The 27614-nt window shown below is 36.0% G+C and overlaps 1 protein-coding gene across 1 annotated transcript in view; it reads right to left on the reverse strand.

The window, feature by feature from the left end:
- The window catches only part of hmmr (hyaluronan-mediated motility receptor (RHAMM)), a 38601-nt gene extending 18127 nt beyond the window's left edge, over positions 1-20474 (reverse strand). Inside the window, exons 1-13 of the mRNA XM_039775774.1 lie at positions 20326-20474; positions 14175-14276; positions 10660-10742; positions 10480-10557; positions 10141-10329; positions 8608-8694; positions 8288-8399; positions 7471-7536; positions 7321-7394; positions 5769-5855; positions 2320-2420; positions 2097-2183; positions 672-850 (exon numbers count right to left, since the gene is read on the reverse strand). Of these exons, the coding sequence (XP_039631708.1) occupies positions 672-850; positions 2097-2183; positions 2320-2420; positions 5769-5855; positions 7321-7394; positions 7471-7536; positions 8288-8399; positions 8608-8694; positions 10141-10329; positions 10480-10557; positions 10660-10742; positions 14175-14276; positions 20326-20371 (1291 nt within the window). The 5' untranslated portion in view covers positions 20372-20474. The remainder of the gene's footprint in view (positions 1-671; positions 851-2096; positions 2184-2319; positions 2421-5768; positions 5856-7320; positions 7395-7470; positions 7537-8287; positions 8400-8607; positions 8695-10140; positions 10330-10479; positions 10558-10659; positions 10743-14174; positions 14277-20325) is intronic.
- Positions 20475-27614: the final 7140 nt, after the last annotated feature.

Here is a 27614-nt window from a genome sequence, read left to right on the forward strand (position 1 = left end):
CAATGTACAGAGACATCCAGGATGAAAAACCTGCTCCAGAGTGCTCTTGACCTCAGACTGGGGTGACGGTTCATCTTTCAGCAGGACAACGACCCTAAGCACACCGCCAAGATATCAAAGGAGTGGCTTCAGGACAACTCTGTGAATGTCCTTGAGTGGCCCAGCCAGAGCCCAGACTTGAACCCAATTGAACATATCTGGAGAGATCTTAAAATGGCTGTGCACCGACACTTCCCATCCAACCTGATGGAGCTTGAGAGGTGCTGCAAAGAGGAATGGGCGAAACTGGCCAAGGATAGGTGTGCCAAGCTTGTGGCATCATATTCAAAAAGACTTGAGGCTGTAATTGCTGCCAGAGGTGCATCTACAAAGTATTGAGCAAAGGCTGTGAATATTCATGTACATGTGATTTCTCAGTTTTTTTATTTTTAATAAATCTGCAAAAACCTCAAGTAAACTTTTTCATTTTGTCATTATGGGGTGTTGTGTGGAATTCCAAGGGAAAAAAATGAATTTAATCCATTTTGGAATAAGGCTGTAACATAACAAAATGTGGAAAAAGTGATGCACTGTGAATACTTTCCGGATGCACTGTATATTGCATGATGTTCAAAGATATTGTATGATGTTAAAACTCTAGAGGCAACTCCAAATAGATAAACCCCATCCACCTTTCTCTTGTTGAAGCTGATCACTCTTCTCTTGCAGCTCTACAGACTGACGACTCAGTTCTTCTTTGGATTTCTCAAGACTCTCTTTTAGCATTTCTGCTTGCTTTTCTTTGTCCCCTAGCATACTTTCAAAGTCATTTATTTGACCTTTGTATTTGTCCATACTCTGTTCTAGTTGTCTATAGGAGGGGAAAAAAATTCACAAGAAAGAAAGCAAGTTTTAATTAAAATATTGCAAAATATTAACCAATAGCGAAACGTAAAAAGATTCCTCTGGCTTAAAAGAACAGAGTAGGAAATAAATATGAATCATATAATGAGAACCCTAGTGAAGGCCATTTTTCTAAAAAAATTGATGCTAGGGGAATATCATACAAACACTTTAACAAAAATCAAACATACTTTAGAGGAACACCAATACCTACTGCAAACGGGAGCAAATATAAATGCAACTGCACAAAAGTGTAAGTATGACACTGTGCTAATATAATTTTGACCTCCCATTAACCATCACAACTTTGGGACAAATTTGACCCATTTTTGTGTTTGAAATCGGCAAAAGAATTCTAAAAGTTCATCTGTTCAGGATGAAACCTTTGGTGACCTTTAACTTTATTTTCCGTTAATCTGTGTGTGTAAACATCCCATAAATGTGTACATCTTCCAAAAATGACAGCTCCATTCTTTTCAGGTCAGTATTAATCCACCATTGTCTAACGGATTTTCTGCAGCATTTAAGTTAGCTAGGATGTTTTCATGGTTGTGAAAAACTTCAGCTCAGAAATGGGAAGACTTTAAAAGTGCTCTAACTTTACCAAAAGCAAAAAAAAAAGTTCCCAAATATCACTTTTATACAATTGCTATACATTTTGAACGTCGTCATGTCCTTTGGATTAGTATTACACTGTTGACTTTGCTGGATTGTCTACTTGCTTCAAGTGCTTTGTTGGTTCACAATTCAAAAACATCTTGCATGGCATACATTCTAAAAGTTATTAGGATCATTGGCACTACAGGTTAAAATGTTCAATAAATATAAAATAAGTTTGTGTTGAAAAATGTGATGTCAAGAGGACGTAAAACAGGGTGTCAGAATCGGGTCTAAAAAAATCCCAGAAGTGACAGCATTTAGTCAGCATTTAAATACATACTGAGAGTTAAACAAGTCAAGACCATAAACTTATTAAATTTTACTAGACTAACTCTTTATCATGGACTGTTTAAATAGCAGTTCCTGCTGAAGTAATTAGATTTAGTAGTTTGCTTAAGGAATTGGAATTGGGGGGGGGGGTTGGTTGGACCCACAAACAAATCAATTAAATGGTGTTAAAAAATAGATTAATCCTGCCCAGAAAACAGACTATAAATAATTGCTTGCTTAAAATAGTATTTTACATGTAATACTTCCTACCGATTTTTATTTACCTTATCTCTGTTAAGCAATTGGATAGCCTTTGCTCATTATCAGCCTTATCCCTTTCCAATTTCTCCTTCTCACACACAACAGTAGATCTGAGTGAGGAAAAGGTTCACAAGTTATAAGGAGATAGATAGATAGATAGATAGATAGAGAGAGAGATAGAGAGATATAACTGATGTCTGTGCTCATCAATGGATTTCATGCGACAAACAGGCAGGCGATACTTACAAATGTCCTTCAAGTCCTTCTAATTTTTTCTTTAACTGTTTTAAACCGTTCTCAGATTCAGCCAGTTGCTTCTCCATTTCAGCTTGTTTGAACACCATTACCTATACGAAAGACAAGACAGCATTACATTTTCAAGAGTAACCATTCTAAAAGGTGTAATATCCGACACAAGCTTAAGTAAACAAGACATTGTCACTACATAGATAGAAATTGTTTGTCAACTCTCCCTCCATTAGCTGAGGTTTCACAATTCCCATTCATAATTCAGAAAGACACTACGATGTGCAATTGACTTTAATACACAGAAAGACATTTTTAAAAACCTATTTCCATCTATGTTTCATTAATAACATCCAAAGATTAGATCTTTGCTCCCCTTAGCTTTTCCTTCTCTTTTAAGCACAGAAAAGAACAAAAATCAAGCATAGAAGCAAATTAAACTGGCAGGTTCAGCTTGGGACTAAGGAATTGCATCAACCATTTAAAAATACCACATGGTTTAACTACATAAAAATAGGGGAAAAAAATCCCACTATGTAATGAAGGAAAAAAATACAAAAATCACACATAATATTGGCACTTTTATTCCTTTACGGAATTTGTCAAGAAATAAAAACAAGCAATGTCAACAATAAGCTGTTAAACCGCTTAGTACCCTGAAAGAATGAGGGCATTAAAATCAAAGCAAATCATTTAAAAAATACTTTGCTATACTGTACAGAGCCCTAAAATTAATGTAGCTGTACAAACACCCATCCATTTTCAAATTCGCTTTCCCAGTTCAGGATCACTGGAAGCAGGTTCCAACACTGGGTACAAAACAGAACTTAACCATGAATGTGGCAAGACCCTGGCACATCCATCAAATGGTAATTAAACTACTCCAAATGTTCATTTCAAAATAAAATTGTTACAATTTCCAAACTCACATTTGTGTGGAAGCTTTTCCACTGATACTTTTATAATGGAAGTGCAGAATTACAGGAGATGTGCAGCTAGCAGGGCTCCAAAAACAGCATACAACACTGACATCAAATCCACAAACAAACTAAGGATTGGAAAATAAAAGCATCACAAGTTTCAATTAAACTTTCCATTAAATAGTACCATCCAAATGATGCAGTCTTACAACGCAAATGTCACACACCTCAAAATGATTTTCTGACAAATTTGACTTAAAAAGAACCTTAAATCTGTATAATTCTAAACTACAAAGTTGACTTATCAATAAAGCATTAAATTTCCAATTAATTAAAATGTGGAAATTTGGCAGGGTGGTACGTCTAAGGTAGGACATATTGATCTCAATATTTAGGGGAAACCCTCCCCTCACACTGCTAATAGAAAAACGAAATATTCACTACTCCACTCTCAAATTCTTTAGAAATACATTTGTAACTTCAGACTAAAAGGAGTAAATCACATACATTTTATTCTATTCTATTAAAATAGACAAAAAAAAAAAAAAAAAAAAAAAACGCACACAAAATAACCAAGTGAACAATGTAAACAAATGAAAATTTCAAACCTCTAATATATACTCAAATTTCATATTATTCCTGCTGATTATCCAATTCAATTCTAAAGATTACAATTTCTTGTAAAACTGTGTTTTGCAATAACCTTAAACAAAAGAGGAAACTGATGTAAATTCATGGTCAACCATGTATAGCAGCTAACAAGTAAGCAGCTCCTCCGACCTGATAATACTTAACAGAGGTATTTATCCAAGTTAACTTGCAACATCTGAAACAACTGATTACATTTCTTTTGTTTTTTCAGTTGGACAATAGACGAGTGAAGTGACTTGCTCATGGTTACAGTGTCAATACGAGATTTGAATCCACAACATTTTGAGAATGAAGTCCAAAGCTTTACCCACTATACCACACTGCCTGACAAGAAAATATTAGCTCAATTTAAAAAAAAAAAAATACTAATATCATATACAGAAAAGTATTTAGTTACATAGTACTTTCTAATATATCTGATTAACAAATGGCACTAGAACTGCCACCCACTAACTTCTGAAATATCCCAGGCAAAGCCAAGTAACATAGTATTGAAAGGCATTTTTAAAAGTTTTTATAAATGCCAACAGAATTAATAAATTTAGTACGTCCACATAAAATACAGATAGTCAGATAAAGTTGTTCTTTAAAAGAATTACACTGAAATCATCTAAGCCACAAAAACAAATACAAATTCAGATCATGAGTTGTTTCATAAGAGAGAAACCCTCCTCTCATCTACCCATGAATTCCAAGCCCAGGAAACAAATGCTGAACAGCCACTGCAGAAATTGTTTGTCTGGTGTGTGTTATCAATTAACCTCTTAAAAAATCATGACTATTATCAACTAATGTAACAGAACAGTACCCTAAACAGAATCAGAAAAATATATGCCCTTATGTATGGCACATAAGAAAGCTTGTTTTATTTATGTATTGAACAAATAGTTAGAAATTTATAGACAAGACAGAATAAAATAGAGTCTAATTAAATGCTGGAATTAACTAAAACACAAAACCAAAAAAAAAATAAAATAAACACACACACCACTGTTGGCCCTTTCCCTAGCGCAACATTTGTATAACAAGCACACTCCATTGAAATTGGTTTCATACACATGGTCTTCTTGAAGAATTATAATAAATTTGAAGTTTTAAAGGATTATGTGTAGATGGTTTTTAAAAAGTTAAAGGGAACCACCCATATTCTGATTATGTGAAAATGTTTGATGGCAATACTTATTTTATTCTCTACTGTAAACTGAATTTCATTTTGACATGCTTTATTAAATGTGATTTTAAAACAGAAAAAACAAATCCATAATACATCCAACTATTTTTTTACCTAAATTCAATGTCTGAATACAATTTATACTTGTATATATAAAAAAAAAAAAAAAAAAAGACCTTTACTTCCTTTGATACTCAAACATTTTCTACATGTAACCTCCCGATGCACCCGACACCCCTTTAGCAATGAGTTATGAGAATGATGAATGAGATTAATGATTGTAAGCAAATTATTTATAATGAATACTGAAACTGACTAATAGTTAAAAAAAGGCATTATATAAACCTTGATGTAGGAAGCTCAAATACAATTATTATTAAGTATATAGTAAATGTTTAAGACATCAAACGTAAGCCTTGTTTGCAACCTGTAGCACCTCATAGTAGGTTAACTGTTTAGGCCCAATTCTTCATAAAAGCAAATACCTTTGAATGTATTTTAGGAGTGAATGAGTACAACATTAACAAGACCTGAAAAATGTTTACTATAAAAGAAAAATTAAATGATTGCTTTCATCTATTCAAAACTAGATGTATATATAACTCAGGACATCCATATTTAAATTTCCACTAAGGCACAGAAGAAAGTTTTCCCATAAAAATTAATACAGAAACTGGGTGTAGCAGTCGATAGTAAGGAACCAATACCGTTTCATTTTCCTCAGCAGTACTTTGTAACATCTGGATCCTACTTTCATATTCTTTTTGTTTTGCAGTCAGTTCGAATCGGAGGTCCTAGAAGAAGAATGTATGGAAAAAAAAATGTTGCACTAAAACAAGAATAAAGAATTTCAAGGTAGGCATTGTCTAAGGGGAAAGAGAACGCAGACTTAGAGACACAAAAAAGGGAAATAGTTAAATGGAAGAAATAACTATATATTGTATGCATATCAAATTATAAGATAACCAAATAAAAAGGTTCAAACAAGAAAATTCCCCTAGTGTCAGTTCTAAGAGCTAATGCAAAAGTAGTAAATAAGGGTAAATACACTGCATATAGCACATTCTACTCGTATCTGTACCGTCTTCTGCCAGTTAACCAATTTAAGATTCTGTATAGAGGAGAGCAACCAGATGTATTCCAGGACTTACGAACATGTTCTACTCTACCTGGGTCAAAGAATTAAGTCTCAGAGGAGACTGTGCAGGGACCTAATCCAGAGCTTTAAAAAAAAAATCTCAAAGACATCGACATCTTTCATCTAAAATTGGGCTGTCAAACTTCAGCCCTGGAAGCCTACTGTGGCTGCAGTTTTTCATTCCAACAATCCTCTTAGTGACCAGTTTTCATTGTTGATTAACTTTTTTGCTTTAATTTTAATGTACTTGCCGTGCAAGTCTCAGACACCTTTTTTTTTTTGCATATCAGCCAAACAATAAATTGCCAAATGACAGTGTCCTTCATAAAATCTCTGAAAATAAAGGTGAAGTTTTCTGTAATTTTGATCTGCTAAGGTCCACAAAACATTTTCACCGTCAAAATCAGTTTTGGAAATGTATGCGGTGGCAGAATCAAAGCACCAAAAAGCCATGGAAATTAAATCACGAGGTTAAGAACAAGAATCAGCTTCAAATTAAAAAAACTGGCTGAAGTTAAATTGGTTGGAGTTTGAAGACTCAATTTAAACTAGTCATATGTTTGCATACTTTACATTTCTGTTTGGGAGCCATTTAAGTAAAAAAAAAAAAAAAAGCAATTTAGCGGACCGAGTCTTATTAAAACACAAGTCCATCAAAATTAAGGGAAAAGATTAATCAAAAAGCAAAACTGGTCACTAATGAGGAAGACTGAAAACTTGCAGTCACAATAGCCATTCAGGTTCACAGTTGGACACCTTTAGACTAAACAAATCACGTACAACACAAGGACACCAGTAGAAATTAAGTAGACGTGTACTTCAGACTGAAGGCGGCAAGAAGCACTTCTTTACTCCAAGAGTTGTAGGAATCTAAAACAAATTACAGAGTCACGCAGTTGGAGCAGAAATCCTGACAACCTTTAAGGATCTGGACGAGAAACTGGGACAGCTCAGCTATTTGTTAAATAAGATGAGCTTGACAGGATGAATGGTTTCCTCATTTGTCAGACTTCTTATGATTTTATACACTTTTGAGGTTGGACACACAAAAATCAAACCTTTCACTACTTGAATGCATTTTTAGGGAGGCAAACAGTAACACACTCCAGAAAAACACTTACCTGAACTTCCGCATTTGCCACGTCCAAATATTCCTGCAACACTTTACTTTCGCCTCTTAAATTATGCAGAAGGGCTGAAAACAAATTGTTTATATTAATATATTAAAAACAAAAATATTCAACCTCACTAGAAACTACTGTATTTCCTACCATGCAGTTTGTCCATTTCATTTTCAATTTCTTCATTATGAAATTTGGCCTCCTGGTACATTTGTTCTGAATAGGGGAGATATATTAACAGATAATGTATTTAAAGTGTATATATTAGGAAATAAGGTTAGCAGTTTCATCATTTTTTCACTCCAGATGAAATGCTTTTCTTGTCATTATTAAAAACCTTATTCTGTAATGCATGCTCAGCATTCTGTCATTTCTATGGCTCCTACAAAGCCCAATAAAAAAAAAATTATATTTAGAGGGAATATTAATGTTGAGAATTCAAACACGTTTTGTAACTTTCAAATACAAGATCAGCTTTTTCTGTGTCAATTTTAAATTAATCCTAGTTTTTGTATAGAGCTCTTTAGAGTACAGGTAAAATACAAAATAACAACGCTAGCACTTCTGTAACTACTGAAATGTGGTCTATAAATGGTTTTCAAATTGCTGCTATATATTTCATTTTAGGATTTGGCATTTCTTGCAAGTATTTGTATGCCTAGTAGTACATGGTAGTTTAAGTTGACCACATTACACAACAATACAATAACTTTGTATCTTAGGCTACATGAGAGTGCACAGATACAAGCATTTAGTAGTCATTACAGTGCACCTCATCCAATAAATGGTAGTGTACTAGTAAAGAGTTCATAACTAAAATGTTATTTTAAACTTGTAAAAATGTATTCAAGTATTCTGTCTGATCTTCATTTTAGACATCAAATTTCTTATCCCACCCATACTACTGAATAGGATTCTTTGAATATCATTATAACTGATTGCATTATAAAGTAATTTCTGTACATACCCAATGACTGATTCCTTTGCTGAACCGCTGACAGTGTGGATTTACATGCATCTAAATCAGTCTCTAGAACTTTCAGTTGCCCTTCGTAGTTAATTTGCATATATCCAAGTTCCTGCAAATGTTCAGAATTTATTTAAAAAAAGTGCACAAAACCATCCACTCAGCATTTCTAAACATTGAACAGTTGGTACAAATAGAAATGACAAAACTGGGACTTTGAATGAATAGTTAAAAAAAATTCTAAAAATCTTACACAGCTCAAGTTATCAAAATCTCCTTTACAGTAAATTAAAGAACAAAAAAAAAAAAAAACCATATACTTTATCCTTGGCATCAACTATATTCCTGGCTTCCAGCAATTCTCCAAGAAGACTGTTCATTTTCTTTCTTGAAGAATCATCAGAAAACTGTTAAGACAAAAGATAAATGAGAAAAATCAAATTGCTATCCCTACAGAAAATAAGGTAGGCAGTAGCTAATTTCCAGCAGTATCTTATCCATACATCAACTGATCCAATTTATTTTACGGAATGCCTGGTAATGGGTTAAATGAATAAAGGTTTAAACCAGAAAAAATACGTTTCAAATGGTAATGTTTGAGAAGCTAAGCAGTACAGCTTCCCATAATTACATTTTGAGGAAAAAAACATTCAAAAGCCAAATTGCATTTCAAAACTGAATGCAATTTTGTTCTCTTCTAAATTAATCTCATCTTGAGAATACAATGCTGTTTATTTCAGCATCCTTATTCTATAAGCATGCACAATCAAAATCAATAGTCTTCTTGGAAGCAAGGCAGACAGACAATTACAGTGTATTTGTGAAACAAAACTATACTCCAGAAATTATAGTGGTTAGTGTTAACTTTTCCTTGGATCTACAAGTAAAAATAAAAAAAGTACAAAAAAATTCCACATTAAAAGCAAAATTACACAAAACACAAAGTTTTCAACCTAGATCAACAGTTTAATACTCGGTCTTCCTGCTGCTTTCTCAAACAAAGAAAAAAGCAATCGCAACTTAAAAAAATTTCTCTGCTATATTTAGCCTGAGCCGAGCTAGGGTAGCTTTCAAGTTTCATCTTGAAAATAGCAGAAAACAAGATGGAAAACAAAAATAGAAATCTCTAAAAGACGATTAAGTAAAAATTACCTTCTCATTTTGAGGTTTTAGTTTAATATATTTCTTTTACATCCGCTTTTCAGTATTTTTTAGAAGTTTATACATATACTCTGCCATTACATAGCATATTTTCTTTAATGTTTCTATCTGCTTTGTTGTTATCTAAATGTGGGCTTCTTAGTCCTCCAAGGCCACTGTTGTAGAATGTTAACCCAGAGGTCTCCTTTTTAAAAAATAAAAAAACCACACCAGGGGAGCAAAGGAGACCTCAATCTCAATGACAAAATTAAGGAAATGTCTCAATATATATCTTTTAAGCCAAGGTCAACCATTTACTTCATTTTAAAACATACATCAATATCTACATCTTCCCGCTGCTTTCCCAAACAAAGAAAGCAACCACAATTAAAAATTAAATAAATAAATCACTTCACACTGCAAAGCAAACACCACACCTGCAACAGGAGAGGCCAGATGACACTGCACATTAACCCACTGGGTACATTTTTCTTACGGTAAAAACTTTTGTACAAAGACTTGTACCTGTATGTATCTTGTGAATATTTTGTTAACTGCTGGTGTTGAATTGGTGCTGTTATTGCTGTTGTGTGACATTTAAATATTATTGAATTTCCCAGCTATCATTTGTTCATTACACAGAAAGCTACGTGGTTTGGCAATCAGGAAGGTGCACAAAATTACAGTTGGTAACTCAACTCAAAACATCATACCTTAGTCTTCAAAAGTTCATTTGCTTTTTGCAGATCGAAAAGTTGCCTTTCAAAAGATGCTATGTTTGCAGCAAGACCAGTTTTCTCTCTTAAGGCAGCAGACAACTTTGCTTCAGTCTTCTTCAGTTCTTCCTCTAAACTGCGAATCCTTTTATCTTGCTCTCCACATTGCTGCATCAATACACGCACCTGTTTAAAAAGGACCATGTTTAAATATTAAATTACTTTCATGCTTTAATCTTAAAAAAAAAAAAAAAATTCTATGATAATCTAAACTGCATACATGCAAATTAGAACAAAGGAGAAAATAGGGTCCAAAAATATCAATGAAATGCTTACTTCCTTCTCCAAAGCTTTTTGTTGTTTTGTCTCTTTTGTAGCTAGTTGCTCCTTCTCCCCCTTCTTTATGGGTGTAGACTTAAAAAAATATATATAAATAAAAAGTGATGTGTTCTCTTAAAGCACAAATATTGTATGGCACACACAATTTACAAATAAAAAAGCAGACAAAGTACTGACCAGTGTTCCAATAGATGATGCTCGCTGAATTTTTCCCATTGCCATTTGTTCATTATCAGTTGAACATATTCCAGGAGCAGCATCTTAGAACATTAAACAAACTTGATGAATATCATTGTACAATTAGTTCTTGACCAGCACACCCATTTCCACCTTTCAAAGTGTAAAATGTCAGAATCAATGATGACTTCAAGGAAAAAAAAATAGCCTAAAATACACCGTTACTTACACCATGTAGTTTGCAGTAAAAGTGCTGAAAAACTAATACTTTAAATGGAAAAATGGAGATTACACATTTTCTGACTTCAATAGGGACCCATACTGAACAACAGCAAATATCAAAAGTATTTGTGTCACATAATCCATATCTCAGGTATTGAACCATACACTCACAAAACCTGAAACATGCATGTTGGCTAAAATACTGTTAAATAAACCACTTAGAGGAAAACTTCTCTCATGTAGGATAGTGAAGCAAGTTCAGAAGGGGTGAAGGTTTGGAACCAACAAGCGAGCTCCACTGTCGCACACTACAGGATTTTTGGGAAATGGTTTATTTACAATATTTTAGCCAAAATAGAAGCTAGGGAATTTGTGAGCGTATGACTGGATTCACACAAAAAATATATACTTTTTTAATTAATACTTTGATATTTCTTTCCACTGTTCACTGTGGGTCCCCATTGATGTTAGTTGTACCAAGAATTTTGTCATCGCCGTTCTCCATGAAAATGTGAGTAAAAATTTCTTAGTCATCACTACAAACAGTAAGAGGAATATAGCAGATTTAAAAACACATTAAGTATTCATTTAAGACTTAATCTACGTTTCACAAGGCTGCTTAGGTTTAAGAAAAACAAATACTGGACAGTAAAGTATAAATTTCACAATCACCCTAAATTATCCTCAACCAACAAATGTTCAGTTTTTCTTTGCTCCATTAGTGCAATTCTCTTTTCAATAGGATTTCTACACATGCTATCAAAAATCAACTGCTGGTTTTATACTTTGTTCAGAAAACTCCTCAGTCACTTCATCTGAACTAGTGGTTTTCAGCATTCAATCCTCAGGGTCTCTGGTGGATACAGGTTTTTATCCCAGCCCATTTCTTAATTAACAAGCAAGCCATTATTTCCCCAGTTTCTATGTTTCTTATAACCACCTGGAAATGACAAACAAGTAATGCTGGATTTTTTACTTACTATAGCAGGAATTTATATATGCGTTCCACAATTAAGAATTCTTTTTTTTTTTCCTGATTTCTAATGTTCTGGTTACTTAGACAATTATTTACTAATAAGCTTTATTTTGTCAGTATTCATATACAATTAAGAGCAAACTCCACAGAGGAGGAACTAAAATAAGCATTTAAAGCTACAAAACAATTGCAAATAAGTCTATTTCCTATTGGTGTAAATCTGACACTATTGCACTTTGCAAAATTAAAGGGAAAAAACAGATCAGTTAATTGAACAGCGAGATCAATTAAAGGTAACAATAACTGAATGATCAAGCAACTGGGTGGAACAAAAAGCTGCAAATTTTTATTTCGATCGGATTTTAACTAATCTGTTTTACACTATTCTTACAAAGGCGAGTCAAACCCAGTTACAATATAAAACTAGAAAGTATTGAACACATTTCTGGACAGACTGGTTTTACATGTAACATTCAAAGCTGCTAGGATGTTAACATAATGTCGTAATGACCAAATTTATCTTCAAAAGTAATGGAAACTGTTGAAAGGTCTAAATGAGGATCATCGGAGAAAATGGATCTTTGTCCAACATAATTTAAAGCATCAACTTATTGATGGTCCTTAACCTGTCGAATGTTACAGAGCAGGAGTATTGAACTCCAGTCCTGAAGGGCCACAGTGGCTGCAGGTTTTCATTCTAACCATCTTCTTAATTAGTGACCAGTTTTTGCTGCTAATTACCTTCTTTTGCCTTAACTTTAAATTACCTTGATTCAGGCCCCTTAGTTGTTTCCTTTTTCTTAATTAGCAGCCAAACAATAACGAGACACAAAACAAGAATCCATATGACCAGCTCACTTGTGCCCATCACAAAATACGTGAAAATACAGAAAGGTGGAAGTCTCAGTAAGGGCGATTTCTCAGCTCACCAAAACATTGCGAGGGTAGTTTTAGAAAAAAACAACAGCTCTGGAAATGTGTGCTGTGGCAGAATGAGAGCGGCAACAAGCCATGGAATTAAATAATGAGTTTAATTAACAGCAAGAATCAGCTTCTCATTACGACATTGGTTGGAGTTTGAAATCCCAGATTAGCTGGTCATCTGTCAGCTCGTTTCACATCTCATTTCTGTTTGGCTGACATGAAGAAAGGAATCAATTCAGAAGAATGAATCCTTAAGAACAGGGCTATTATAATGAAGGGAACTGGAGTTAATTAGCAGCAAAGACTGATCACTAATTAAGATGGTTAGAATGAAAACCTGCAGCAACTGCGGCCCTCCAGGACCGGAGTTGACACCCGTGCTCTAACCCAGGGGTGTCGAACTCCAGGCCTCGAGTGCCGCAGTGGCTGCAGGTTTTCATTCTTACCATCTTCTTAATTAGTGCTGATTACTTTTTAATTAGCTTGACTCAGTTAATGTAAAAATAGTTATTTCTTTTTCCTTAATTAGTAGCAGTGAGACACAAAATAGGCCGCCATATGACCAGCTCACCTGTGCCCATCACAAAATATGTGAAAATAAAGAAAGGTGAAGGTCTCAGTAGGGCTGATTTCCGAGGTCACCGAAGCATTATGACGGCGTTCTTAGAAAAAGCAGAAAAACAGCAGCTTTAGAAATGTGTGCTGTGGCAGAATGAGAGTAGCAACAAGCCATGGAATTAAATAACGGGTTTAATTAATAGCAAGAATCAGCTTCTCATTAAGAAAGTGGTTGGAGTGAAATTGGTTGGAGTTTGAAGCCCCAGTTTAGCTGGTCATCTGTTGGCTCATTTCACATCTCATTTCTGTTCAGCTGTCCTTTAATGTCAATTTAGAGGACTGAATCCTTAAAAACAGGGCTATTAAAATGAAGGGTAAAGGAGTTAATTAGCAGTGAAGACTGGCCACTGATAAGGAAAAGGGTTAGAATGAAAACCTGCAGTCACTGCTGCCATCCAGGACCGGTGTTCGACACCCATGTTATAGAGCAAGAGCCATTATGCTGAATGAATAACTCAGGCGTGTTTTGAAGTTACCTAGGTATTTATCAGGAAAACCTTGTTCACTATAGATCGGTGGTTCTCGACATTCAGTCCTGGTAGCCTCCTGTGACTTAGAAGTGTGCAATATGTATCGTCTCAGGGTTCCCACAAAGTCAACCCACTTCACCTTAAAATTACTTATGATAGCACTTGTAACTACCCCAGCATGAGGGACACATTCCACTACTATAACTGTCTCCTGTATTTTGAATGCAAAATACTGTATTAAGTACAAGACTAAAATGTTTAAACAAGCATTGTCATAAGGATTAGGTAATAAGTATTGTGCTCACCTTTCTTTTTCCTAAATCTGTCCGATTTCTCAAAGGATACTGGACCTTTTGTGGACGATTCAAGAAAATTTACTTGATATGTTCCAGGTGGAGGAGCACAGCCTTGAATTGATAAACATGAAATGAAAGGGAGAGAAAAAAAAGAAAAGTCAGCTCACAATAAGCAAATAAACATGTAATATGAGCATTAATTTATTCCACAAGATATTTTACAAAATATTTTATTTGGCACAGGAGTTTCTGGAACACAGCAGAGTAGAAGAGATGCACTTCAAACACAAGGGACACACTCATTTCAGACTCGTTCAACACTAGAACCGCCACACATTTTCTTAAAACTAAATTGCCAGGCTTCTATCTATGATTGATCTTCTAGGAAAAAAAAATAATTCTCTATTGTGCTGGGTCAGAAAAAGATCTGAAATTGTTTCCAAATATGACAGAGATTTGAGTTTAATACAGTCACAATTTTTATTCAAAATTAAGCACATATGGAATTAGATGGAGCAATGCATTTAAAGTAGAACTTGGCCACCAGCTAATTTACAACAAATAAAAGAAACACTAGGAGTTAACATGAGGAAGGGCCATGTGAATGGACTAAAGCATTTGTTTCTTCATTTCTTTTTCTCACGACTCAGTCTTACCCTTTTTTAGTGTCTTTGAGACCCAGTCCATGATGGCCCCCAAATGGGGTGGAGGTTGGGGCTGACCTTGGAGAGTCACCACCGACAGTCATAGCAGAGCAATGTTGACTGCTTAAACTTCCCATGGAAACCCATCACGAGACACTTTGCCAGCCATACACAACCCTTTCCCATCGAATGCAACCCATAATTTAAGAAACTATGACTAAAAAATGGTGCCATTAAAGATCCTTGTTTCATTAACAGTATGCCTTCATTTACAAATGACAGAATATATGAGAGAGGAGAAAGCCATGACATATAGCTTTATGATATCAGTTCAGTTCCAAAACTCCAAACTTAATTTTGGAGTTTGCACATTCTTCCTACATTAGCAAGGTTTTCCTCGGGAGGATCTCCAACACATTCTCAAAATATTCACATTAGGTTAACAGCGAATTGTAAAATGGCTGTTGTAAAAGTAGTTGTATATGTATGACCTGCCTTTTCAGCCAGGACATCGCACCATTTTGCATTGGATGCGCTCTCTACAACCCAGTAGACAAAGCAGGTCATGGAAAAGAGATGGAGTAATGGAGAATCAATGTTGTCAGAACAGAAACTTCTCACATTGTAAAAAGACTGATTAAAAAAAAAGGATTATTGAAATTTAAATCTTGAGAATATTGGGGTCAATTAAAGTATGGTTCCTGTATGGTTTAAACAGTGTTGCAATTACAGTAGGTTCTCAGCTGAACAAAACCCGCAAAAGAGCAATACTGTTACTTAGGGTGATTATTACTATACTGTAATAAACCTCACTTTCTTCTGTGACATGCGCATTAGACTCACATGTGACAATACAAGCAGTAGGCAAAGGATGGCATTCAATCATCTAGTCTATTTTATGCAGAATCTTTTATACTAAAGTATTTACAGATTCCAGCAGGTACAAAATGCTACTATTTGTTCAAGTGAGATTTTTTTTTCTTTACTGTACTTGGTGTGTTTGTACTGACTATGGGGATTTTCTTGGAGAAAGAACTCCTCCAGAAGGCAAGTTTGTGGTGCTACAAAACTATATCTTCAAATCCACATGATCCATACAACCACTTTCTACCCCATATGAATCTGCAACTTCAGCCTCACCAGTTTTTCTATAAACATTTTAAGTGGTAAATGTTTAATCAGAGTTGTAGCTAAAGTTCTGAGAGTCCTTATATCCAAGCCTTACATGAAACATTTTAAGCCTTACATTTTAGAACTGCAGTGCCTACATTTATTTATTGTGTAAATTACTGCTTTGTAAAAACTACACATACAGTATGTCAGCTCTTCCAACTTGCCGTTCTACTTTTATCTTTTATTGTCAATACACCCTGGCAAGCCTTTAAGCGCATTTTCTGGTTGATCCCAGGTGTAAATATTTCCACACAATTGTGTTCGTAAGAATTACATATGAAAGTTTTTTTTGGGGTCTGGAACTTTCTCACTGACAAGTACGAATAAAACTCCTATGTGTGAAATACTGGCTATTCACACAAGACATCAATCTTTTTCAAGACTTTGCCCCTATACACATGAAAAACCCTTTAGGCCATTATGGTTTAGATTTTGTACAGGAAATTACACCATCATAATAAAGAGGAAGCCAACTGGTGTCTTAAATAAAAATGATCAGAAGACCTGGAAGTTGTGTATGCCACTCAAGGGGTTCACCCCCTAATGTGATGCCAGGGGTCAAAATGACTTCCTTTCATAAAATGCAGAAAATTTGTGATTAGTGCTTTCTGTTAGTTCAGGGTTGCTGATATGACATTTTGATACTTAATTCTTTACCGGTGGTCCAAGTCCTTTAAAAGTCTCTTCCAGAAAGTTAAGAATTACCAATTTTAAACATAAGCATGAGGGTTATCATTTTAAACTATGTCAACAAGGTCACGGATTATGAATGTTTTTTTATTTTTGATCCTTTACTGGGAATGTAGCCTTCTATGTGGACACCTATCAGAGGGTGAAAAATTACAAATTTCCATTACAATCAAGAATATTTAAACTTTTAAATTAAAGCAGATATTAAATTCAAATATTTGTTACAGCTGCTCTTGTCTTTATGTACATCTACCTCAATAAGTAAATTACATTTCTTATGAATATCCAGAATTAAGAGTGGCTTATGTAAATTCAAACTTTTTTTTTTTTTTTTTATTTTGTAATTGAATACTCTTATAATTGTGACATTTTTACCCAGCCAAACACTAAAAGGTCCCTAAAGTTCTGTTTTCCGTTACACTACTTGGTTATTTGTTACATGCGTAAAGAAAAACGTTATAAAAGTTCTGCAAAATTTGCCCTTAAGTTTCCAACTGTCCCCCAAGTGTTCTTGTTGCAGAATTAAACTACCGGGATCTGATGTAATAATTTTAAATAATTTAAAAAACTTGAGTTATATTCCCCAAAATGTTTTCATTTTGCTTAAACTGATAAGGTTCAACTCCTTAAATCTCTCGTCATAGCTCATATCTCTGGTCAAACTGGACTTTAATGCTTCTTCTATGTATTTCTTGTAATGAGAAGTCAAGCAAAATGGCACGTTTCATTGGCTAACCTAAAAGATTACAATATGCAAACTTTCGAGGAAACTCAGGCCCCTTCTTCAGTCACTTTGGGGACAGTTGGGCCCCTTGAAGATAATCTATTGGTTTATCTATTGTTCTATTTAAAACAAATGGGAATTAAGGGCACAGTCTGTAGGCGTTTACAAAATTGGCTCAAACACAGGAAGCAATTTTTCAAAAATTGCCTAATGTTAAGAGTGGTGTCTTTTAGGGGTTTAGTGCTGGGGCAGCTGCTCTTTTAAATATACACATATGATCTAGGAAATAATATAAAACTAGTTAAGTTTACTGATTATAGCAAACTAGGTGGAAGGGCAGATAATGTAGCATCGGCTAAATTATTCCAGATATTCCAGTTAGTAAACTGTCTAACCCTAGATTCCCCCTAACCTTCTGCACCTGGGTAAAGGACTTTTACATCAGTTGTCCTCAGACAGTGAAGCTCACCTTGCTCACTCAGCACTCGCTCCCCACAAGGCTGTGTGCTAACTCCATTGCTGTTTGCCTTCTACACACAATTGCAGTCCAGCTCACCCTAATAACACCATAATCATATTTGTTGATGACACTACAGTGATTGGACTCATCTCGGAGGGGAACGAGTCTGCCTACAGAGAGGAGATCCTGAAATTGTCAGCTTGAAGCTCAACAAAAAACCTGACACTGAACACCATGAAAATAAAGGAAATCGTCTTCAGGAAAAAAAAAACAGCATAGACATCGAACCCCTCTACATAAACGGCGATTGTGTGGAGAGGGTTCCAGCCTTGAAATTCTTGGGTACTCATCTCTGCAGACCTGTCTTGGTCTGCAAATACCAAATCAGTCATTAAAATATGCACAGCAGCGACTTCACTTCCCAATAACTGCTTTGGAAGAATAACCTGGATCAAAAGCTGCTTGTGATCTTTTACCGCTCCTCCACAGAGCATGCAGACATGCTGTATTATAGTGTGGGCATGCAGACATGCTGTATTATAGTGTGGGCATGCAGACATGCTGTATTATAGTATGGTACAGAAGCTACACTGCAGCTGACAGGAAGGGGCTTCAGCACATCATTAAGAAGATTGTCGGCTGCTCTCTGCCCTCCTTACAAGACTTGTACACTTCCCTCGGCTGCAACAGGGCAAAAAACATTTTGAAGGACCCCTCACATTTTCGTTTTCACTTGTTTCACTAGTTCCCTGCTGGTAGGCGCTACAAGTCAATCAATTCAAGGACAAACAGACTCAGGGACACTTTCTTTTCTGGAGCCATAACTACATTGAATCTTAACATCCACTGGCCATCTCTCACTGTCCTTTTCTCTCCCCACCTCCCCCTGCTTACCTTTTCTTGGATGTGCAAAAATCCTCTGTGAAATAATCACAGTCCAGCACAAGATTTGCTCTGTTCTATGTTCAACACGTACATTATTTTCTTTGTGTAATATTTCATATCATTGGTAATTCATTGTGCAGTAATTACTGCCTAGTGCTATATTGTTATATTTGTCCTAAGTGCAATATGTTGCGTTATTAGTACTCTGTGTAATATATCTTTTGCAATTCAATTTTTGTACCTGCATGATCAGTAATATTCTTGTTTGGTAATTCCACATTTGCTGCCTAGCAAATACCATCTATTAATTAGTATTCTTTATATTCTTTTTATGTAAGTTTCTATAGGTAATACATTATTGTTACTTGTATAAATGGTCGATTTATTTTTTTTTCGGTTGCATCTGAAAGGAGTAGCTGCACTCTTATTTCGTTATGACCTGCCCGGGGTTTGTTCCTGCCTTGCGCCCTTTGTTAGCTGGGATTAGCTCCAGCAGACCCCTGTGACCATGTGTTAGGAAATAGCGGGTTGGATGATGGATGGATGGATGGATGGAAGGTATAATGACAATAAAGGCTTCTAAATCTAAATTCTGACAGAGACTTGGGTAGCATACAGGCTTACACCTGCTGCTCAATCTCCTCCTTAATAATTTCTTCAATTATTTTACCTCTGATGCACGTTAAGCTTACTAGTCTATAGTTACTTCCATCAGCCCGATCACCCTTTTAATACAAGATTTTGCTAGGCTCTAGTGTTTAGAAATTTCTAAAGTGTTCAGATTTTCGAATATGTTCAAAGGGTTTATATCTATATTATACTTAGTACCTCCGCTTGTAACATGTTCGTTTCCGAACCGTTTTGCTTGTTCAATGTTGCATTTCGAAGCTGCAGCCAGCTGATGAGGGTATGTACTGACATCCCTGCGGGGTTTTGTACTCATCTCCCATCGCTTGATAACGTGACAGTCTCTGTCAATCTGCGCCGAGATTCCAGATTTTTTAAACAGAAAAAAACAAAACCAAAACATTTCACGAAAGCAAGAAACCTTACATAAATTATGTTATTAGCTCGATCCTGGTGTTCATGCTTTTTTTATTCCTGCATTTCTGGGCTCGTTTTAATTAAGAACTTTAGGTTTTATATTAATCTATTATTTGCTGTTTAACGTGTGACATTAGTTTATCTTCAGTGTTAGTAACAGAACTTTTTCTGTGCTAGGATCCCATTTGTACATGTCAAGTTATTCGGAAAACGCTTTGAGCATGGGAAAGAGCTATATAAGTAAAATGTATTATTAATCCTCAAACATCACATTATCAAAAGTGCTCACCTTTCGAATTAAAATATTAATTGTTCATGTCAAATTATAAACTTAACTCTGTTGAGAATATCTGAACAAAATACACTATATCACACTAAATTATTGGGTGAAATGAAGTCTGGAGCTAGCCGAACGTGCATCAAATCATAAATGAGTAACTTAAACAAGCACTTATATCGTTAAGACAAAGCGTGACCTCAGCACTATAATACAACCTAAGACTAACGTATGCACCATCAATACAAAGTAAACAGACTTACCAACGTTTTCATTAAACCGTTTAAGAGGAGCTTTAGGAAATGACATTTTCGAAAAACTGAAGCTTTCGCGTTAACCGACTAAATTATTTTCACTACGGAATAAGCCCGTAGGCCTTGCTTCTTCTTCACAACAACTCTTACTGTGTTACGCAAATTAACAAACTATTCAAACTAAACCGCCGCCTGAACTTTAACAAAACAACCAATAGGCGAATACTTTGTAGAGCAATGACGGATAGGCTAACCAATCAGTGGCTTGAAAACATCGTGGAGGTGGTCGTCCTAACTCTTGCCGTTGAACAAGTAGCCAATCAACGGCAGATTCACGTTTACGTATGTACGTTAGGCGAGGAACTGTTTCTTACGCATGCGTGTTTGTGCACATAGTGCCGTTCATGGAATTCATTTTAAAAAGGTTGCGCAGGTGAAAACATGTAAGCTTTCAGAAAGAGGGCGCGCGAGTAAATGGATTATTTACACAGGCTTCCTTTTAAGATGATCATACATTTTATATCACTGGGGAACTAAACTAAGATGAAATGTAAAATATAACAAACTAAAGTGCTCAAATAACTTTTGTATAATTTAGATAATTGCATTTGCAAAAACGTCAACAATACAAGCTAATAAACATATAGGTGATATTAATGTGTGCTTTGTTGTGATTGATCGAAGTTTATATAAATTTGATCTATAACGTAAAATGTATTTTTAATGTGTTTAGATGATTAAATATGTATATGTGTTTACTTTCCCATTTGTACTCATTAAGTACTCATTTCCTTTCATTTCATTGTACTCATTTCCTCATTAATAACAGCAAATAGCAAGAAAATAATACATGGTAAATTAACTTGCATCTAAGTAATCTTTTTCTTTATGCATACATTACATGTATAAACAGACATGTTTCAGCTGAGTAGTCGCTAGTAAAGGTAAGCCATCCTTCGATTTTTTTACCTGCTGGTTGACTGTTTATCACAGAGCTTACTCATGCACATATCCAACATCACTTTCACTGGGTCAATTTAGAGTCACCAGTTAACTTAGCGCATACTCACATCTTTACAAAGTAGAAGGAAATGTCCTGCATTAACGGCAGTTCATTATACTGTACTTCGCATAGAGCTCCAGCAGATCCACGGACGAGGCCACCACACAGGGCAGAGTTCTGAATCATCTGCTATACTCCCTCTATACATATATATGGCTGTGCATGACTAACATCATTGTGAAGTCTGTTAATGACACGGCTCTGGTAGGCCTCCTGTCTAGCAGCAATGAGCAGGTTTATCTGAATGAAGTGCAGAGTCTGTCACAACAGCCTACTCCTGAATGTCAGCAAGACAAAGGAGCAAACTGCAGACTTTGGGGGAAAGCAAAAGAGGCCCTAACACCTCCTCACAATAAATAGCACTCAGGTGGAGATGGTGGGCAGTTTCAGATACTTCGGTGTCAACATCACAGAGAATCTGACCTAGTCCAAGCAAAATTTTCACCTTGATTAAAAAGGCACAACAATATCTTTACCACTTCAGACGCCTCAGCGATTTTAGCCTGCCCTCCCAGATAGTAAAGAACTTTTACATATCCATCATCAAAGTATCCTGATTTGAAAATCCACAAAGCTCCACAGAGTGTGATATGGTCAGATGAACACCAGGACATCTACTGTACATCAAGGGATGCCAGACCAAGGCAAAAAAAAAAAATTATCACAGCAACAGCCTCTTCTCTATTTTGTGATCAGGGAACCGTTAAAGCTGCCTGAAGACCAGAGAGACCGAGGAGGAATTTCTGTCCACAGTCTGCCTGCATCCTAAATGAGGACAAGGCCCCATGATTCCCTTTTGTTAATTCTCTTATATTAAGTTATTCAAGTTATTTATTTATTATTTATTAAATATTTTACATAAAACAAAACCAATACCTCTGTATAGCGCCTCACTGTGACTGTAACTGCCAAGTGAGAAGTTTTCTTTCTTTTTAGTCATTCTGTTGTGTATTTTATAGGGATGTTATTTATCATAATATATCAATAATATGTATTTATTTATTATTGACCTTCTGTACCTTCATTCCATTCATGTACATTTAGTACCTTTCACATTATTTATCTATCATATAGTGCCTTTTATATCTATCTATCTATTATATAGTGCCTTTCATATTATCTATTATATAACGCATTTCATATTATTATATAGTGCCTTGCATATCTATCTATCTATCTATCTATCTACCTGTTCATTTATATATAGTGCCTTTCACAAATTATCTATCTATCTATCTATTATATAGTGCCTTTCATATTATCTATTATATAATGCATTTCATATTATCTATCTATTATATAGTGCCTTGCATATCTATCTATCTATCTATCTATCTATCTATCTACCTGTTCATTTATATATAGTGCCTTTCACAAATATCTATCTATCTATTTATCTATCTATCTAATCATTTTAATTGTTATTTGTACAATTGTGTAGTATTCTTTATTATCCTTTCGTATTCTACTTAATGCAGATCTTGGAGTTTAGCATGTCAGTACATTGCAATGTGTGCATAAATGTCATGGCCCAGGATTCAAATGCAGCTACACTAACACGGTGCCATTGAGCTGCCTTTGAATAACAAACAGTAACTTTCACTGTGCATTGTGATCCTAGTTGCTTTTTACACATGCAGTGTCAACTGTATCTAGTGGCTATCTAGAATCACTATATCCTTAATTTTTTTTTATTTAAATTTTGAAATGAATTCACCTGTAATAAAATCTTGTAAACAGGATATTCCATTAAAAACGCAAACTGATCATTTAATTAAAAAAAAACAATTATAGAAACAATGCCCTGTCTTTGCTACACCACAATTTCACTAATACAGTACTTTTTGAAATCAGCTTTTGTTCCTGTGATACTTTTCTTTGAAAATGTGCCTATAAACTTTAGATACCGATATTTTTGACTTTTATCCCCATCTCCTTTGTAGAAGAGTTCAAGAACAGTTAAATTCTAAAAGAAAATCTTCTGTGAACAGCACCCTCTTTGGGTGTATACACAGTTTTCCATAACAATGAAGTCCAAGCTTTAAGTGGGAAAATCTGAGGGGTGGTGGGGTAGTTGGCCAAGTGGGTGTCATTATAATGCAGATCCATGTTCTTACTATGGCACACCTGGCACTGAAAACAAAGTTTCTTTCAACTCACCTGAAAACATGTGGCGTCATCCAAGCTCCATATTCAGTCCCAGTACTGGCCCTCCCTGAGGACTACTTCATTTACAAAATGAAAAATTTCACAACATCATTGAATGGGGGAGTGTCAGACCTGGAGCTTGAACTGTTATGGGGTCCTCTGTACAACTAGCAATGTTGTCTGGGTAGCCACCATTACTTCTTTAGTCGGGTGGTTCTACAACAGATCACCACAATTTCTTTTTACTATCTACTACCTATACAACATCTCAGATTTTGATTAATGCATGATAGTATTAATATTATTTAAAAAAAAAATAATCTTCTCACCCAATATTTTTAAGCAATGTGGACTAAAGTCACTTCTAGGCCCGATCGGGATTAGGGGTCTTGAAGCTTAAGCTTCTTTAGTTTCATAGTAGGTCTGTCCCTGAAATGGGGTGGCCCATCTATAGTCCTAATATATGTACAGTGCATGTTCAGACAACTTCACTTTTTACACATTTTATTGTGTTGTAGATTTTTGTTTTTTAACCAGTAACGGCGCACACTGCAGAATACACTTGACTTATAGTTATCATCCTCTTTTTCTGTACGTTTAGCATTCGTTTGCTCAGAGGTTGATGCGCTTGCTGCTTCCTGAGCAGCTCTTCTTTTCTTCACCCTAGCAGCCCACTTCTTTTATCGGCATCGTTTCGCATTAAAATTGATTAAGCCGGTGTTTTCTCCTTGCAATTAGTACATTTTTCTTCATGTTTCACTTAAGCTGGCACTCAAGTCTTCAACCTGCCTCAAGAATGATTTAAGATATGAAGAGTTAGGAGAAATGACGGCAAAGGTGGTAGGGATGAGAACGGCACCCATACGCATGCGCCACACGGGCCGCCCTGCTGGCTGCAGCAGAGAGTTGATTCTACAATAAAATAAAATAAAAATAAAAAGAAGAATAACCTTGGAGGTCAATCATCACCCCGAAAGCGGATAGTAGACGTCACGTAGTATTTGTGTACCAAATTTCAGCTCAATTGGTCAAACGATTTGTGAGCTACAGGTGATTTAAAATCCTGGACAGACAAACAAACAGCAACGGTAGCATATTATATATAAAGACTAGAAGACCACGTGCGCTTCGCTGCAGTCGCTGTAGTTGGAATAATTATGTATCTACATGCAACTTATAGAGCTTCTTTATATACAACATTTTTGGTTTGTCCTGCTGGAGCCAAAGTATATAAATTTTCTCTATGACTAATTCGTGAGCATGCTACATAAAAAATAGAAACGGGAAAAACAGCAAAACCGCCGAGAACAACAGTAAATGAGATAAAGTAAAAGTCTACTAAACACTAAAGTACAAAAATGAAGTAGAAAGTAACAGTAAACCGCAACACCGCCGGGAACACCGGCACACCGCGTCTACTAAACACTAAGAAACACTAAGTAGAAACACTAAAGGAAAGAATACTATTCAGTAAGTACTGCGTCTAGTAAACAGTAAATCAGTAAAGGAGAGAGGACTAAACATTAAGGAAAAAGAACGGCAAGACCACGTCAGCTGCGGAGCTCAGCTCAGAGCGAAATGAAGTGAATGAAATGACGTGAATGGGAGGGGAGATGATCACGTGACTCCCCCACCCGCCTTAACTCTCGATCCCTCCACAAACACACAAACACAGTCTCTCGGATCCCAACTCTCCTTTATATGTTTAGATTTTACTGAATTTATTAAAATCAAATAACATTCCATACAAGCAAGTCAAGTTTTACAAAACTAGGCTCGAAACTAAATATTAGTAGATTTGCAGATTTTATTTTAAAATGATCAATCTGCACTCAATAACCGATAATGACAAAGTGAGGACATGTTTTTAGAAAGGTTTACAAATGTATTAAAAATTAAAAACTGAATTCCCTCATTTCTAAATACATAATTTTGTATACTATATAATAATTTCTGCTCAACCAAGCCTAAATAAATAAATTAAAAAATCATTGGTATGACACAAGCTGGGATCAGTTCAAGTTTTTATAGTACCTGCCTTGCCTCACAGTAATTCATGTCTTTAGTTTCCTGAATTTTTATGACAGAAAGTTTTTATTCATGATAAGGACACACACATCAAGTTGTATTTTTTCTAACAGGCTAATTTAATGGCATGCAGATAGTCTGACGATGAGCCCTGATCACACATTCTTATTTGCTAACGTATGCAGTTCATTCTGGGTTATCTTGCAGATCCGGGTTTGTTTTATAACGTCGATGAAAGTACTTTAAAGTATATCCACCCAAAAACAAACTGTAGCTTGCTATATTCTGTCTTATAATTGTTCACAGATACAAGGTTCATTGTACTAGCGTGGGATGCAGTGCCCTCCATAATGTTTGGGACAAAGAAACAATTGTCCTTGATTTCCTCCTCTGCTCCACAGTTTAAAAGGACAAATCAAACACTTCAGACATTGTGATAAAAGTGCACATTTGCAGATATTTCACTCACACAAAACTTTTTCTACATGCATCCCCCATTTCAGGGGATGTACCAAAATGTCTGTGACCCAACAATGGCAGGTCTATTAAAGCCGTTGTCATTTTTAGTTCATTGTTGCGTATCCCTCACATGCAATGACTGCTTCAAGTCAGCGATTCACAGACATCAGCAGAAGATGAGGGTCTTCTCTGGTGATGCTCTGCCAAGCCTCTAATGCGGCCATCTTCAGCACCTGCTTGTTTTGGGGGGGCTTATCCCCTTAAGTTTTTTCTCTTCAGCACCTGGAGGGCCTGCTCAATCAGATTTAAATAAGGATACTGCTTGGCATTCCAAGAATTTTCCATTTTTTCATTTGACAAGCTCCTGTGTGGCCTCAGCAGCATGTTTCGATTATCGTCTTGTTGTAGGATGACGCGCTGTCCAGCAAGTTTGGAGGCCTTTACTGGAACTTGAGCAGATCAGAATTCACTGTTCCACTGCCGTCAGCAGTTCCACCATTAATGAAGATAAGTGTTCCAGGACCTGTGGCAGCCATCCATGCTCAAGCCATAACATCCCCAGCACCGGCATGCTTAACAGATGAGGTGGTCTGCTTTGGATCTCGGGCAGTTCCTTGTCATTTCCATGCTCTGCTCTCGCCGTCACTCTGATGAGGTTCATCTTTGTCTCGTCTGACCAGAAAACCTTTTCCCAGAATTCTGCAGGCTCCTTTTTTCACAAACTGTCATCTTGCCATCCTGTTTTTCTGGTTTGAATCATGCAACATGGCCTCCGTATTTCTGTTCAGGATGTCTTCTGCTTATAGTCATCTCTGACACATCCACATCTCATCCTGATGACTGTTTCTGATCCGTCACATAGGCATTTAGGGCTTCTTCTTTATCATAGTGAGGATTCTTTTGTCATCAACAGTGGAGGTCTTCCTTGCCCAAGCCATAACCCCCGCAGCACCACCATATTTAACAGAAGAGGTGGTCTGCTTTGGATCTTGGGCAGTTCCTTGTCATTTTCATGCTTTGCTCTCGCCATCACTCTGATGAGGTTCATCTTTGTCTCATCTGACCAGAAAACCTTTTCCCAGAATTCTGCAGGCTCCTTTTTTCACAAACTGTCATCTTGTCATCCTGTTTTTCTGGTTTGAATCATGCAGCATGGCCTCCGTATTTCTGTTCAGGACGTCTTCTGCTTATAGTCATCTCTGACACATCCACATCTCCACCTGATGACGGTTTCTAAAGAGTCACATAGGCATTTAGGGCTTCTTCTTTATCATAGTGAGGATTCTTTTGTCATCAACAGTGGAGGTCTTCCTTGCCCAAGCCATAACCCCCCCAGCACCACCATATTTAACAGAAAAGGTGGTCTGCTTTGGATCTCAGGCAGTTCCTTGTCATTTCCATGCTCTGCTCTCTCCGTCACTCTGATGAGGTTCATCTTTGTCTCGTCTGTCCAGAAAACCTTTTCCCAGAATTCTGCAGGCTCCTTTTTTCACAAACTGTCCTCTTGCCATCCTGTTTTTCTGGTTTGAATCATGCAGCGTGGCCTCCGTATTTCTGTTCAGGACGTCTTCTGCTTATAGTCTTCTCTGACACATCCACA

This window comes from Polypterus senegalus, chromosome 13 (genome assembly GCF_016835505.1).
Source record: "Polypterus senegalus isolate Bchr_013 chromosome 13, ASM1683550v1, whole genome shotgun sequence".
Classification (NCBI taxonomy): Eukaryota; Metazoa; Chordata; class Cladistia; order Polypteriformes; family Polypteridae; genus Polypterus; species Polypterus senegalus.